Consider the following 16,450-nt stretch of genomic DNA (forward strand, 5'->3'; position numbering starts at 1 on the left):
GAATTAAGGCAGTTCTGAAGGTGAAAGGTCAAACGCCGTATTAGTCTGGTGTTCCTAATAATCCTTCAGGTGAGTGTATATAGTCTATGTGCTGTACCAGATTTTGTCCTGTAATTAAGTAAAATTTCTGCGCTAGTAAGATAAATTATAAAAAAAACATCCATCCATCCATCCATTTTCTTCCGCTTATCCGGGGCCGGGTCGCGGGGGCAGCAGTCTAAGCAGGGACTCCCAGACTTCCCTCACCCCGGACACGTCTTCCAGCTCCTCCGGTGGGACCCCAAGGCGTTCCCAGGCCAGACCAGAGACATAGTCCCTCCAGCGTGTCCTGGGTCTTCCCCGGGGCCTCCTCCCGGTGGGACATGCCCAGAACACCTCCCTAGGGAGGCGTCCAGGAGGCATCCTGAGCAGATGCCCGAGCCACCTCAACTGGTTCCTCTCAACGTGTAGGAGCAGCGGCTCTACTCCGAGCTCCTCCCGTGTGACCGAGCTCCTCACCCTATCCCTAAGGGTGCGCCCGGCCACTCTCTGGAGGAAACCCATTTCAGCCGCTTGTATCCGCGATCTTGTCCTTTCGGTCATTACCCAGAGCTCATGACCATAGGTGAGGGTAGGAACGTAGATTGACCGGTAAATAGAGAGCTTTTCCTTCCGGCTCAGCTCCTTCTTTACCACAACGGACCGATACAGCGACCGCATCACTGCAGACGCTGCACCGATCCGCCTGTCAATCTCCCGCTCCATCCTTCCCTCACTCGTGAACAAGACCCCGAGATACTTGAACTCCTCCACTTGGGGCAGAGACTCACCACCCACCCGGAGAGAGCAAACCACCTTTTTCCGGTCGAGAACCATGGCCTCGGATTTGGAGGAGCTGATTCTCATCCCAGCCGCTTCACACTCGGCTGCAAATCGCCCCAGTGCCTGCTGCAGGTCCTGGCTCGAAGAAGCCATCAGGACAACATCATCCGCAAACAGCAGAGATGAAATCCTGTGGTTCCCAAACCAGGCCCCCTCCGGCCCCTGGCTGCGCCTAGAAATTCTGTCCATAAATATAATGAACAGAACCGGTGACAAAGGGCAGCCCTGGCGGAGTCCAACATGCACCGGGAACAGGTCTGACTTACTGCCGGCAAAAAAAACATCTCTTAGTGTAAAAATAATGCTGCTAGTAATGCTAATTGTTTTTAGCATAACCGTGACGACAAAACTCTGGTCTTTGAAAGATTTACATATATGATATTTCCGGACTATAAGCTGCACTTGTCATAGTTTGTTTGTTTTTTTCTTCATTATTATGTATTTTTTGTCTGGTGCGACTTATACTCCGGAAAATACAGTAAACTCATTGCTGTGAATAATTAGGAATGCTACATTTGGACCACTAAAAAACATTTAAAATTAACTAGTTTTGTTTTTCATGTTTTAAAAATCAGCTACAGAGACATAATTGTGTTATAAGTGCGTCGTTTTCGTTCACTTACCCTGGACTTTTTGCTGGGAGTGTAGGCTTTAGAGTTGCTGAAGATTTGACGGACATCTTTGCACAGTTCGATGGGAGACTGGTATTTCCCCTCCGTCAGCGTGTTCAGGACCGTGCCAAAGTCCATAGGTGAGTCTACGATTTCCAGATAATCCTAAAAAGAAAAAAAAAAAAGCTAATCAAACACAACTAATCATAAATTAAACCTGGAGAACTGTATTTCCTGTCACTGTTTCTTATCTGTAGTGGTCAGCCAATCACAGCCTAATATCTGTGCCTCTTAACCTTGTATTATTTACCCCGCAGCAGCAGAACCAGCAGCCTCTTCATCTACTCGTGTTCACAGGCCCCTCTATAGATATTTTAGATTTTCCTAAACAAATCGTTCATACTGCAAAGTTTCTATTAATTGATACGACTCTGACATAACCAAATAGACAAACTACATAAACTTATACATAAACTCTCATATTTTCTGTATTTTTTGATATATAATTCAACAATACTGAAAAATACAGCTTTAAAAAGGAGGTATTTTACTTTTACCGGGTATTACCTGCTAACACATAACATATTTAGATCAACACGTTACCTTTTATCATTTTGAACACGCGAAATTCACCAAAAACAACATTTTTTATGAGTTTCACTTTTGTTTTTGACACTTTAAGACAAAAATCACTCTCCCTTCACAGCGCTACAATTGCCGTGCGTTCCGCTAATGAAACCACTGCACATCGCGTCAGGTTTGTGAAGTTGTAGTGTATTGTTTTGTATCTTTTGTGTATTTATGGAGGATTGTCATGAGGGAGCGTGGATGACGTAGGCTTTTGTGGGCGGAGCATTGGACAAATCTTGCAGCTAACCGTAAGGAGGGTTTGAATAGGGCCTGGGAGAGATCGCTAAATTACTCAAACACGCAAGGATGGATGTTTTTGATGCGGGAACAACATCACAACATGGCAGAAAGCTCCAAAAACTCTTTAAGATAAAATACAAACTGAAATATCTACTCTACGAAGCAAAATGGGTCACTCGTGCCACCAGGAAATAGCAAAAAATCAATAAAATATTCAGTCTCTTGAGGTTGAATTAGGCTGTACAGTACTGCATGCGTGTGTTTGGGGTGTTACCGGGTACTCCTGCAGGTCCACAGGTTCTCTGAAGGGCTCTGAGTCTTCACACTGGAAAATCAGGTCCAGCAGCTCTTTACAGCGGCTCTTCCAGGAGTGAGGGTCGTACGACGGGTTCCTGTTACGCAGCTGCCTCTGCGTTGCCCGGCGACCCTGCGAAATCACAAACACATCATTATTACCACTACATTAGATTTAATTCGTTCCTCTCTAGAAATTACGAGGCCGAATAATCCAGGCTCAAAACGGTTCTGTTTATCTGTGCGTGTGAGTGAAAGGGGTTTATTCTGCACTTTTCTCTTTTAATGTTGATTTTATGATGATTATATGTGATTATTTGTGTTTTGATTTGTGGGATTTTAATGTATTTTTTATTCTGTAAAACATTTCACTTGTGTACGAATTGTGCTGTACAAATAAACTTGTCTTGAAACGAATATAAAAACTACAACTACTACTACTGCTACTACAATACTTCTGCAACAACTGCTGCTACTAATACTACTACAACAACAACTTCTACAACAATGCTACTACTACAACAACTACTATCACCACTACAATAACTTCTACAACAACTGCTACAACTACAACTAAACAACTACTATCACTACTACTACTACTGCTATAGCTACTACTACAACAACTACAACTACTACTATGACTACAACAACTACTACTGCTATAGCTACTACTACAACAACTACAACAACTACTACAACAACTGCTACTATGACTACAACAACTACTACTACTACTACTACTACTGCTATAGCTACTACTACAATAACTACAACTACTACTACTACAACTGCTACTACGACTACAACAACTACTACTGCTATAGCTACTACTACAACAACTACTACTACTACAACAACTACAACTACTGCTACTACAACTACAGCTACTACGACTACAACAACTACTACTACTACTGCTATAGCTACTACTACAATAACTACAACTACTACTACTACAGCTACTACTACAACAACTGCTACTACGACTACAACAGCTACTACTGCTATAGCTACTACTACAACAACTACTACTACTACTACTACAACAACTACAACTACAACAACAACTACAACTACTGCTACTACAACTACAGCTACTACGACTACAACAACTATTACCGCTACCACTATTACTAAAGCTACTATTACTGCTTCTACTACAACTACTGCTTGTACTACTACTTCATTCTTCGTGCCTCACAGTCCATTCTTCTCAGTAACACTCAATAAAACAAACACGTGTGGATCTGCTGCAGTTTGTCCGTTCACCTTGTTTCTCGTTGATGTTCCAGGAGCATTAGTGTCTTCATCTTCCTCTTCATCGTCCTAAATAGAAAGTCGATTAAAGTGACAAACTCATATAGTAATATTTCTGTAAACTGCTCATAGTTAAACGTACAGAGTCTTCAGAGTCGGAGAAAGTCGCCTTCTTCATAGTTTTATAAAGAGGCATGAGGTCCGTCAAACTTTGGTCTCTGAAACGACAAAGAGAAGATCAGATCATTAAAGTTGTTTTATACAGTATTCATTATGTACTTTTGTATGGACTGCAGATGATGATGATGATGTGTTTATTTCGAGCACCGGTCTAGGATAATATTTCGTACTTGTCCAAGAAAGGGAATTAAAATAAATAAAATAAAATAAATAAACAAAAAAAAAAATAATAATAATACAAATAAATTACAAATAAAAAATAAACAAATTAATTAACAACAACAACAACAACAATATTAATAATGATAAATAAAATAAAATAAAAAATAAACAAATTAATTAACAATAATAATAATAATAACAACAATAATAATAATAATAATAATAATAATAATAATAAATAAAATAAAATAACAAATAAAAAATAAACAAATTAATAAATAATAATAATAATAATAATAACAATAATAATAACAATAATAATAATAATAATAATAATGCATTAATACACTTTGAATGTATCACATAAACAAAATGTCTTTGGACTAAAGTCTCAAGTCCAACATATTTTTTTGTGAATGTGTTACATCTGCTAATGATCATTTACAAAAATTCATTCATATGTTGTGTATTTTTAAGGACTCGAGAAAGAAGCCTGCAGTAAAACCAAACTAATGAGTGAGGGTGAAAGAGGGAGAAATAGAGGGAGGAAGGAGGGGAAAAGAGTGAGAAAGGAGGAGAGAGGGAGAGAGAAGAGAGAGACAGCAGGAGGAGAGGAATAAAGAGAGAGAAAAAAAGAGAGTGGTGGTAAGAGAGAGAAATACAGCAGAGAAAGTCAGAAAGGAGAGAGGAGAGATTGGAAAGTATAGAGAGAAAAAGAGTGGGGTAAGAGAGAGATTGAGGAAGAGAGGATAGAGTGAGAGAGAAAGAAGATGAGAGAGAAATATGGATAAGTATAGAGAGAGAGAAAAGGAGTCGGGATGAGAGAGGGAGAAACAGAGGGAGGAAGGAGTGGGGCAAATTCAGAAAGGAGGAGGAGAGGGGGAAGGAGAGAGAAAAAGAGAGGGGGGGTAAGAGAAAAAATTGAGGGAGAAAAAAGGCAAAGAAAGTCAGAAAGGAGGGAGGAGAGACTGAAAAGTATAGAGAAAAAGAGTGGGAGTAACAGAGACTGAGTAGGAGAGAAAGAAGATGAGACAGGAAGAGAGATAAGGAAAGAGAAAGAAGAAGAAGAGAAGGATAGATCCATTAAACAACAATGAACCAAAGAGAATAGCTAGGACCCCCTTTCTACAAAAAGACACTTAACAATTAAACTAATAAAATGATTTGTGTGATAAAATTTGCAATATAAAACCTAATAGTCACATGAAAATTGACAGACTCTTCATGAAACTCACTTGATAAACTGAAGCATGAGGTCCGACACAAACTTGGCAGTGGTGACGATAAACGCCCCCGGTTCATTGAAGGTTTGGGCGTTGTGTTCGATGTAACGCACCTCCCACATCAGAGATGACAACCGCCTGAGAGAAAACAAGACGTCACCCATCCATTCACAAATAAACGTTATAAATTTAAGCAAAAAAACAACGGCGTTTTACCTGTAGAAGCGGTTGACCAGCCTTTGGCGAATGGTGCTGAGGTCCGTGACGTAGGCGACCACTGTGCAGTATGTGGGGTACGCCTGGAGGTCCACGGGGAAGGCAAACGGAGCGGCTACATCTGGAGATTGGAAAAAAGAAATGAAACACCCCTCACCACACACTTTATACACTTTTCTCACACAGGCGTTAACATTTTCTCACATTTCTCTCTCGTTTAAACTCTCTCAAAGTTAAAAAAACCTTCGTAGGCGTCTTTGTCGGTGCAGAACGTTTCATCGACATTGTGGGTTTTGTCGGGGAGAAAACAAATTGCAAACGTACAGCACTTCAGAGTCACACTGCGATCCAATGTTTATGTAAATTTGTCTGAACACATTCTGTACTGTACAGGAGACACGGCACGGAGTATATCGACTTTTTGTTCAGCGTATGAAACCTGGAACGATATATTTTGGGGCTTAATATTTATCATTTGTACATTTTCTTTGCAGTGGGGGAGATTTTTGGTATTTTTACGCAAGTTTTTAAGAATAAATCACTTCTACGGCGAATTTTTGGTTCATTCTGTCATTTATTTGTCGCAGCTCGGGCCTTTTAATGATGCAGTATATTTAAAAACTGGCTTACTTTTCTCGGATTATCAATATTATCATTTATCGCGGTATTTCTCTGTAGCTATAGTGTATACCGTTGTTCAAAATGTGTTTTCATGACCGCCGACCTTCAGCTCACTGGACAAACACTCAAACGTACACACAAACTGAGATTTATTATGACTTTTTTATACAATTTGAAGTGTTTTGCAGTTTGTTTATGTCTAATTACAGTATGTACAGTCACTAGTAGCAACAGTTGCGTATTAAGATGTTCAAATTAAATCCAATCCTACACAGTATACATATAAATTTCCAGTATATCTTGTAAAAAAATGGGTTTATAAATGTCTAATTAACTGTTTAACCACACAAACTAATTACAGAAATTAATTGTGATGTTATTTTTGCGTGGTCGATCGATATTGTGCGACTGACGAGATTATTTTCTATTAAACTAATGATAAAAACAGTTACATGTTATGTTTGTCTTTAGCAAATGTTGAAGTTATACTGTATTTTATTTCAATTTAGATGCAAAAAAAGCATATTACTTGCGTTATCTCAACAGTTTGTAATCTGGATCCTCATTTTTGCAGATTTGTTGTGTAAATATGTCGTTTCTTTTGACAGTTTCTACCAACCTACTGACCTTTCCAGCCATTTTAAGACATAATTTCACTTTAATCTCCCTGAATATTCCATTTTAGAGTTCCCTGGTAACAAGCAGCTCAGCTAAAACCCAGTGAAGCATTTTATGTGGGTGTAATGTAAGATCAAAAAGACTAGTGTGCTTATTTACTTAAACACATGCCGACACCCTGTTCGGTCAGTAGAGGGCGCTCCTGTCCATCGTTCCACAGCGTATTGCAGATACTATGAATTTGTGACAATGACATCATTTTTAAACAGGAATTTGAACAAGCGCCTCCATCTTTGGCTCGATGCGTTTGCAGTTTAAGCAAAATGATTCTCCAGCCTTTTTACACTAAGTATCATCAGAGAATATATGTGTTTTTTGAAGTTTGCAGTGCACTTCACTGCAACTATGCAAGAAACTACAACTTAGGTGGATTAAGTGTGCTGCACAAGGACACAACAACAGTTTGGAGTGATGACAGCAGGGTTCAAACAGCCAAAATACGGGTTTCTGATGACTGATCCACCTCTAAATATGGGTTAAATCAGGACTAAACAACTTCTAAAGCAGGTCAAAGCTTAACCTGAGCTTTAAAAAAGGATTAAAATAGAGTTAAATGATCAGAAAAGTCACAATTAAATAACAAAATCTTCTCTGCAAACACCACAATATCCAGTTTTTAACAGAAATGCTGTACCTGTGGCTTAAAAATGTTCAAAAATGTGTACGATTCTTGCATAAACTGTTAATATTTCCATCTTTTCTCAATCGTTAACGCTCCTGAAGTTGTTTACAATGTGCTCAGAATCCTACTTTTTAAACATATATTACAACTCTGAACCAAAATCATAACAATTATCACAAAAAATACACTAAAGATTTTTATTTTTGGTTATTTTTTGACTATTTTTTAAGATTTAAGCTGTTAAAAGTTGGATTAATAGCTCGTATGACTCATTACAGATGCAAACGAAGTGCTAAAGTGTTGGATTCTGCTGTTTATTTAATGCAGATCATATTTTTTTAACAATATTGTAGATTTAGACTAGTTTTTGTGGTTTGAACCTCGGCATAAGTTAGTTTCAGGGATATATCGAACTTCAAAATGCGTCACTGTAATCTTTCCAAACACGAAACCAGGTCGAAACCAGAGCTAAACCGAGACTAAACCAGGTCTAAACCAGATTTAAAGCGAAAATAAGAGAGATTTAACGAAGAAAAAGCCCCTAAACGACCAGTATGTCCTGTTTTACTCTTATAACATCAGTAGTGAGTCAGAGCTTTGAGCAGGAAACCAATGACTTCACTTCAGCTGCTCAGATCACACTGATGACTAATACAAAGATTACCAGGTTTTACCAGGTCATGACGGCATTTCTTAAGAAAACCAAATCTAAAATAGCGTCTTTTTATGCAACTTATCTCTAAAACACGCTCAGAAATGCGTGTGAATCTGCAGTTCATATTCCGAGCGTCGTCTTAAATATTAATGCTCGGAGAAACGTTTAAAAAATGCACTTTGAACAGAATCCCGCAATTAGATGTATCCCGAAAAACTGCTGAGTTCTCGTTCGTACCCAGAGTGCAGAGCTGGTCGATGGCTTTAATAATTCGGTCACACTCCTCAGCTCTAGGTCTGCAGCCCCACTCTCCCTCCACCGGGACGTACAGCAGCTCCCTGTGCTCCTCCTCCGACAGCGGGACACTCAGACCCAGCTCGTCCGGGAAAGAGGCTGGGAACAAAGATTATACATTTACGTTAATATATGTACAGATACGTAGTCAGGTTAACAATCAAATATACTGATAATATAGATAATAAAGCAAGAAAAGAGACTTAATTCATCATAACTACTTCTTAATACTCAAATTCAAGCATCTAGAGCCTGGTAGTTTGGGAATTAAACCCTCAAACGACTCTCTAACAGCATAAACGTCCAACTAATGTGTCAAATTGTTTATATATAAAAAAGACTCACCGTCGTCAGGCACAGGCTCCATGTCCCAGGGGCTCATCCTCTCCGTGTCTCCATTGTCCCAGCTGAAAACAGATGAAGTTTTATGAAAGCGTAATCTTAATCTTAATGAGTTTGATGAATCTAATTGCTACTTGGATTATTTTATTTTCAAATTTTGATTCATGATTTCTGTAAGTTAAAATGAAATATGCAGATCAGGAACCAACTATGTGTTACAGAGTCTGATTTTAAACAAAGATGATGCACAATGCTCCTTAAAGTGACATTTGTGTTGTTTTTGTTGACATTTGTGTTGTTTTTGTTGACATTTGTGTTGTTTTTGTTGACATTTGTGTTGTTTTTGTTGACATTTGTGTTGTTTTTGTTGACATTTGTGTTGTTTTTGTTCACATTCGTATTGTTTTTGTTCACATTTGTATTGTTTTTGTTCACATTTGTATTGTTTTTGTTCACATTTGTATTGTTTTTGTTCACATTTGTATTGTTTTTGTTCACATTTGTATTGTTTTTGTTCACATTTGTATTGTTTTTGTTCACATTTGTATTGTTTTTGTTCACATTTGTGTTATTTTTGTTCACATTTGTATTGTTTTTGTTTTCACACTGGTTCTATCACATTTCTCTGTTTTCCGTCCGTGACTTTCTTGTACCTGATTTAAATGGCTTGGAAATTGTGAGCAAAACATTTGATTAAAAGCTTTGTAGAAAAATGCTCCGTCTTGTGTTCGAGACAATTAAACGTTCAAATGTGACTCACTTAACGGTCGGTGAAAAGAGACGCGGCTCGAGCCTCACGTCATTTACAGAGAATGAAAAACTCAGGCCATTAATTCAATCAAAGGAAAATGTGGCACAATGAATCAGACTAAATGTGATAGTGTGTGTGTGTGAGAGTGGGTATGTGAGAGAGAGTGGGTATGTGAGAGAGAGTGGGTATGCATGCGTATATAATGTGGGTATGTTTGTATGTATATATGTATATATGTATATATATATATGTATATATATATATATATATATATATATATATATATATATATATATATATATATATATATATATATATATATATATATATATGTGTGTGTGTGTGTGGGGGGGGGGTGTATATGTGTGTGTGTATATGTGAGTATGTACATGTGTATGTGTGTATACGTATGTGTGTATCTGTAAATGTGGGTGTGTGTACGTGTATATGTCTGTGTATATGTATGCGTGTGTGTAAATGTATGCATGTGTGTGTATATGTGTGTGTGTATATATGTGTGCGTATGTGTGTAGATGTATACGTGTGTGTATTTGTGTGTGTATATTCTATAACATGTAAACACAACATGCTCATGTTCAAACATCAGTGTAAACAGTAAGACACTGATTTGTCTGTGACATTTTACATCAACAACAGAAGATTTAAAGCTGCACTGTGTAACTTTTCTGATGAAGAGCTCACCACCCACCAGACAAGCATGTGGAGAGGTGAGATCTGTGGAGTGGCGCCCCAGCTCACATTAAGGATACTGTACATGTTAATCAGAGTATTGTTTTTAGGAAGACAAACATGTGTAAGTCAATAAAAGTAAGACGAATTTGTTGGAACATTTCAGGCAAAGCAATAACATCTCCATAGAGACAAGCAGATGATGGACACCTCACCAGAAAAGTTACAGAGTGCATCTTTACAGGTCATATATTACACAAAATTGACTCTTGTGAGGGTTAAGTCGTGTTATAATGTTGTTACCTCCACAAAAACAGACCTGGAGTTGTGTTTTGTTTCATTCACACATGTTTGAGCAACACTTTATCATTAATCTGTACATCTCCAAACCTCAAAACGCTCCGTTCCACCTTGTGATGTCATAACCGGTATTTTTCAAGTTAATAGCTACTTTTTAATTTTTGTTCAGTAGAAACCAACGATTCCAGGGCTAAAATCATCAAAATGATTCTCATGAAGGTGTATGGAGTTTAAAAACACAGCGGAGCACTTCCTGTATCACCACATGATGACATCACAAGGTGGAACAAAGTGTTTTCTGTACTCAGCCTAAATATGCAGGGTTTGTGTGTGATTTAAACATGTGTGAATGAAACTAAATGTGTGTTTTTGATGAGAAAACTACATTATAACAGATTAAATTTATTGGAAAATTGATTATAGCACAAAAAAAATCCAATACGTTTTTAATCAGATTGTTTGATTTAACAAAGCTGGTCGTATATTAAAAGTGTTAAAATCTTGTAACAGTGAAGCTTTTTTATGTAAAGTTCTGATAGGATAGAAATGGAAACCAACAATAATAATAAAGATAAAATAATAAAATAAAGATGTGTCTATGTTCGTACCAGACGCTGTAGCAGAGGAACAGACTGTCCGGATACTGGGGCTGGTACGGCTCCTGACTCTCGATCGTCCCAAACCACCAGGCGTCATCGATCACCGAGCGAAATCTGTCGCCTGTAAAAGCATCACAACCTCAAGTTTAAACCAATTAAACCCATTTCAAACCATTTCATTCAGCGCGTCGTTAAGAGCAGATTTAAATACATGAAAAAACAACCCAACCCTGACCTATGCTCCACTGTCTCCGTCTGGCGTTTTCAAACTGCTGTCGCAAAACGAGGAAGTCGATCACGTCCGGCATGTCGTGGTATCTGGAAAAACACATGGAATAAATGCAAATTAATGAAGAATGATTAAAATTTGCGTTATCTACAATTAGTTTTATAGTAGTTAAGTCTTTGTTTTAGGTAGTAGTGGAAGAAGTGCTCAGTTTTGTTAGTTTTTGTGAAGTAAAAGTTCAGATATCGGAGCAAAAATACAGTAAAAAGTAAAAAATCTACAGTTTTTTTCCAGAGTATAAGTCACACCAGCCAAAAAATACATAATAATGAAGAAAAAAAAAACATATTTCACGTCTGAGTATAAGTCGCACTTACGCCAAACTATGAAAAAAGTGCGACTCATACTCCAGAAAACAGTATTGAAGTAAAAGTGTTAAAGTACCGGTTTGAAAATGTACTTAAAGAGTAAAAAGTAAAAGTATTCACACAGATTTTGAGATGTAATAAAGTTTTAAATATAGTGATTTTGAAAAAGATTTGTGCTGAATTTTGAACAGAAACAACTTGTAGTATTAGCGGTGCACACACTTTATACCGGGGGGGCAGCTCTAATCCACATTTGATATGATCTCACGGGCCAAATATAATTACACCGCGGGCCAGATTTGGTCCCCGGGCCTGAGGTTGACATGTGTGAGTTATGGTTTTCAGGATATTTCCCCAGATATTGGTTGTTATGTTAGATATTGAAAATGTACGAGGGAAAAAGCAGCTCACATTTACATTGAGCTGGTATTAAAATAATTGTTGAGCTGCACAGAACTGCAGTGCGGAGCTGTGTTTTTTTTTCTGCTTTGTTCTTTGGACCCAGCGCAGTCTGAACTTTTTATCCAGTGTCTCTACCTCCAAGATACTGAAAATGTACAAGATAATATTATAAGTCGCTCCAGAGTGTGTGTGTGTGTGTGTGTATGTACATGGGGGTGTGTGTGGGGGTGTGTATGTATGTGTGTGTGTACGTATATGTGTGTACGTATGTGTGTTTATGTACGTGTGTATGTGTGCGTTTGTGTAGGGGTGCATATGTATGTGTGTATGTGTGTGTACGTGTATGTGTCTCCCAGATACTGAAAATGTAGCAGATAATATTCTTTCCAAGTCGCTCCAGAGTGTGTATGTGTGTATATGTACATTTGTGTGTGTGTATATGTGTGTGTGTATATGTGTATATATGTGTGTGTATATATATATGTGTATATGTGTATATATATATATATATGTGTGTATATATGTGTGTGTGTGTGTGTATGTGTGTGTGGGTGGGGGGGTGTGTGTGTGTGTGTGTATGTGTGTGTGGGTGGGGTGTGTGTGTGTGTGTGTGCCCCTGTGTCATTCCTACTTCGTCCATGAGGAGCATCAGATTTTGTTTCTATCAAATAAAAACGCTAAGAGCAATTACCCCAAAAAAAACCTCCCCGTGTTTGTGACGATCAGACAGAAGGATAAACTTTTACACAGCCTGAAATCGTCTCAGTTTTGGATTTTAAAGTCTGAATATCGTATTTCGAGATGAAACGTCGAGCTCTTACTTCATAGAAAAGGATCCTCCGGTGAGTTTGCCCGTGTCTGGGTCTAAAAAGGCGAGTTTGAGACAGCAGAGCGTGGGTAAACCGACTTCATATTTCAGCCCGACGATCTTCATCAGCTCCTGCTCCTGAAAACAAAACAATTTTAAGATTTAAGTGTGTGGAGAGATGTTTTTACGTTAAGTTCACAATGATTATTTGTGATTATTTACGTTTTGATTTGTTGTATTGTGATTTAACGTCTTTCTTTTTCTGATGTCGTTGTATAGATCTACGTCTAAACCGAGGGCCAAATCAGCAAAATGGCCGCCATCGAGGGCCAGATGTAAATGTGCGGCAGTGTAAATGTCACTAAATGTAGCCAAATGTCATGTAAAATAAATGTAACTACTTTTCAACTTGTTAAATAACTCTTTCTGTATTTATTACTTATTCAAGTTGCAAATATTACATGTCAGTTTATCAGGGGATACGCAGTTACACAGACATTTTAATTATTTATACAGTTTGTTGTTTTTCTTGAAGGCTAACTTTTGCACACTTGGCTCCGTGTTTGGAGTCAAAATGCCGACGTAGATTCTCTTTCACAACCGACCCCGCCTCATAACACAAAAAAACACACCTTCACCTTTCTTGAAACTGCCTTAAATCCCTACAATTTTCCTCTTCCTGAACATTTTGGGATCATTATTTGCAAATATTTCTCATTTGTTGGGAAAATCTAATTAGTTTATGGTTAAAGTACACATTGAAGCAGCGTAGATTTATTTTAAAATGACAGTCATGCCTTTTAATTTACCTTCTCGCGGCCACATAAAATCACGTGGCGGCCTGCATTTGGCCCCCGGGCCTTGAGTTTGACACACATGGTCTAGACTATTTTATTTTTAAGCACATCTTTTTTAACTTTTATATCATTATTATTCAGTGTTTTATGTTGCACTTTAGCACCAAAAGAAAGTTCCTAGTTTGTGAGTTGTGTTCACTGACAATGGCAATAAAAAGTCTTATAATTCTGTGGAAAAGTGCTAAAAAAAACACAGTCTCTAGTGTCTAAACATAACCTCAACCCTAATATTTAATTGTTTTTAAATCATGTTGTTGATCTAATAAAAGATTTGTGATAAAAACCATTGCGTGACCGGTTTTAAATCAATATAACGCACATTAGGAGGTGAAATTAAATACATTATAGTTGATATCGTGTCTGTCTTTACCCTGAGCTCCATCTTGTGCCACGGCTGCTTCTTAGGATTTATGCTGAAAATCTTCTTTTGTTTTGCCATTTCCACATAAGCTTCATGGCCCTGTCTGAAGTAATAAACCTGCAAAAACACAATTTAACACAGTTTAAATATAGTAGGTGCATTTGAATAGTAAAGCTTCAATTGTATTTTTTGGTACGAGAAAATGCACAAAATGATCTTGTCCGTGTGCAGATAAAAGCTCACACCTGGCAACTCGCTCTAACCTGGTAAATCCATCTTTATTTTAAGTTTAATCTTATATTTTTGTATGAGAAACTGCATTAAATGACCTTGTCCATTTGCAGATAAAAGTTTACACGTAGAAATTAGCTCTAACCTGGTAAAATCTATCCTTAGTTTTAGTTTAATTTTATTTTTTTTAAGTTAGTCTGTCCACGTGCAGGAAAAAAACAGATCTGGCAACTCACTCTAACCTGGTAAATCTATCTTTACTTTTAGTTTAAACTTATATTTTTGGATGAGAAATCGCATCAAATGACCTTCTCCACGTACAGATACGATGGATTTTATTTATTATTTATTTAGTTAGCGCTAGTTGCCAGGTGTAAGTTTTTTACTTTTAGTTTAACCTTATATTTTTTGGAGAAAATGCACCAAATGACCTTGTCCACGTACAGATAAAAACTTACTCGCTCTAACCTGGTCCAGTCCATCATTATTTTTAGTTTATTCTTACATTTTTGTTTTAGAAAATGCACCAAGTCAGTCTGTTCGCATACAGGCAAAAACTTATATCTGGCAACTCGCTCTAACCTGGTCCAATCCATCTGTACTTTTAGTTTAATCTTATATTTTTGTATGAGAAAAAGAAAAAAATGACCTTATCCACGTACACATAAAAACGTAAACCTGGCAACTTCCTCAAACCTGGTAAATCTGTCTTTACTTTTAGTTTAATCTTATATTTTTGTTTTAAAACATGCACCAAATGACCTTATCCATGCACAGGTAAAAACGTGCATTTGCCAACTAGCTCTAACTTGATAAATCCATCTTTATTTTTAGTTTAATCCTTTATCGTTTTGAGAAAATGCACCAAATTAACTTGTCCACATACAGGAAAAAACGTATATCCGGCAACTCGCTCTAACCTGGTAAATCTATCTTTATTTTAAGTTTAATCTTATATTTTTGTTTTAGAAAATGCACTAAATGACCTTGGCCACGTACAGATAAAAACGTACTCATTCTAACCTGGTCCAATCCATCTTTTCTTTTAGTTTAATCTTATATTTTTGTATGAGAAATCACATTAAATGACCTTGTCCATGTGCAGATAAAAGTTTACACCTGGAAATTAGCTCTAACTTGGTAAATCTATCTTTACTTTTAGTTTAACCTTATATTTTTTGGAGAAAATGCACCAAATGACCTTGTCCACGTACAGATAAAAACTTCCTCGCTCTAACCTGGTCCAGTCCATCTTTCGTTTAAGTTTAATCTTATATGTTTCAGTCAGAGTTTTGTGAAAAGTCCTTGTGTAACTGGTGTAAAGTCCTTCACTTGCTGATCATTAAACGCACAGATAAACACGTGCAGAGGTCACAGAGGCCACAGGGGGGCGTACCTCGTCTCCCATCTGGGGGATGTAGGGACACCTGCGCGGGACGGTGTCTGTGATCCAGGCCGAGGGGAGCCACTCCTCCAGAGTCAGACCCTGCTCCTGCAACTGGGCCCTCTGCTTTGAAAACAACAGATAATTATCACTTTCACAGCGGAGACGTGTGTGTACTTCTTAAAACAGGCAGTGGTGGGAAGTAATGAAGTACAAGTAGTAAAGTACTGTATTTAAGTAACATTTTTAGGTATCCGTACTTCACTTCAGCACATTTTACACAGTGGATACTTTTTTACTTTTACTTCACTACATTTGAGAGCAGTATCTGTACTTTCTCCTCCACTACGGACTGAAAAGTAAAAGTACTTTTCGGATGATTTGAGAGGTTATTTTTATTTAAATATCTGACTAGTTTTCGAGTTCTTTGAGCAAACACAAATAAATACACAAAATTAATCCGAAAAATTAAGAAACGCATTGGTATTGTTACTGTCGAACAAAATATTAATAATTTTTTATCAGTATCACTGCAAATACTTTTTTTACTCTCTAAGTACATTTTTAAACAAGCACTTTAATAC

General features: G+C 37.4%; 1 protein-coding gene across 2 annotated transcripts in view; it reads right to left on the reverse strand.

The window, feature by feature from the left end:
- The window catches only part of phip (pleckstrin homology domain interacting protein), an 88,678-nt gene that overhangs the window by 10,503 nt on the left and 61,725 nt on the right, over nucleotides 1-16,450 (reverse strand). Inside the window, exons 24-36 of one of the 2 annotated variants that reach the window (XM_033990749.2) lie at nucleotides 15,879-15,989; nucleotides 14,261-14,368; nucleotides 13,047-13,171; nucleotides 11,465-11,547; nucleotides 11,239-11,350; nucleotides 8,893-8,954; nucleotides 8,491-8,646; nucleotides 5,678-5,798; nucleotides 5,474-5,599; nucleotides 4,039-4,114; nucleotides 3,909-3,965; nucleotides 2,617-2,769; nucleotides 1,485-1,637 (exon numbers count right to left, since the gene is read on the reverse strand). In XM_033990749.2, coding sequence (XP_033846640.1) covers nucleotides 1,485-1,637; nucleotides 2,617-2,769; nucleotides 3,909-3,965; nucleotides 4,039-4,114; nucleotides 5,474-5,599; nucleotides 5,678-5,798; nucleotides 8,491-8,646; nucleotides 8,893-8,954; nucleotides 11,239-11,350; nucleotides 11,465-11,547; nucleotides 13,047-13,171; nucleotides 14,261-14,368; nucleotides 15,879-15,989 — 1,443 coding nt within the window. Of the gene's footprint in view, nucleotides 1-1,484; nucleotides 1,638-2,616; nucleotides 2,770-3,908; nucleotides 3,966-4,038; nucleotides 4,115-5,473; nucleotides 5,600-5,677; nucleotides 5,799-8,490; nucleotides 8,647-8,892; nucleotides 8,955-11,238; nucleotides 11,351-11,464; nucleotides 11,548-13,046; nucleotides 13,172-14,260; nucleotides 14,369-15,878; nucleotides 15,993-16,450 lie in introns of both variants that reach the window. The other variant, XM_033990748.2, reaches the window with a different exon arrangement.

Source organism: Periophthalmus magnuspinnatus, chromosome 24 (genome assembly GCF_009829125.3).
Source record: "Periophthalmus magnuspinnatus isolate fPerMag1 chromosome 24, fPerMag1.2.pri, whole genome shotgun sequence".
NCBI classification, from domain to species: domain Eukaryota; kingdom Metazoa; phylum Chordata; class Actinopteri; order Gobiiformes; family Gobiidae; genus Periophthalmus; species Periophthalmus magnuspinnatus.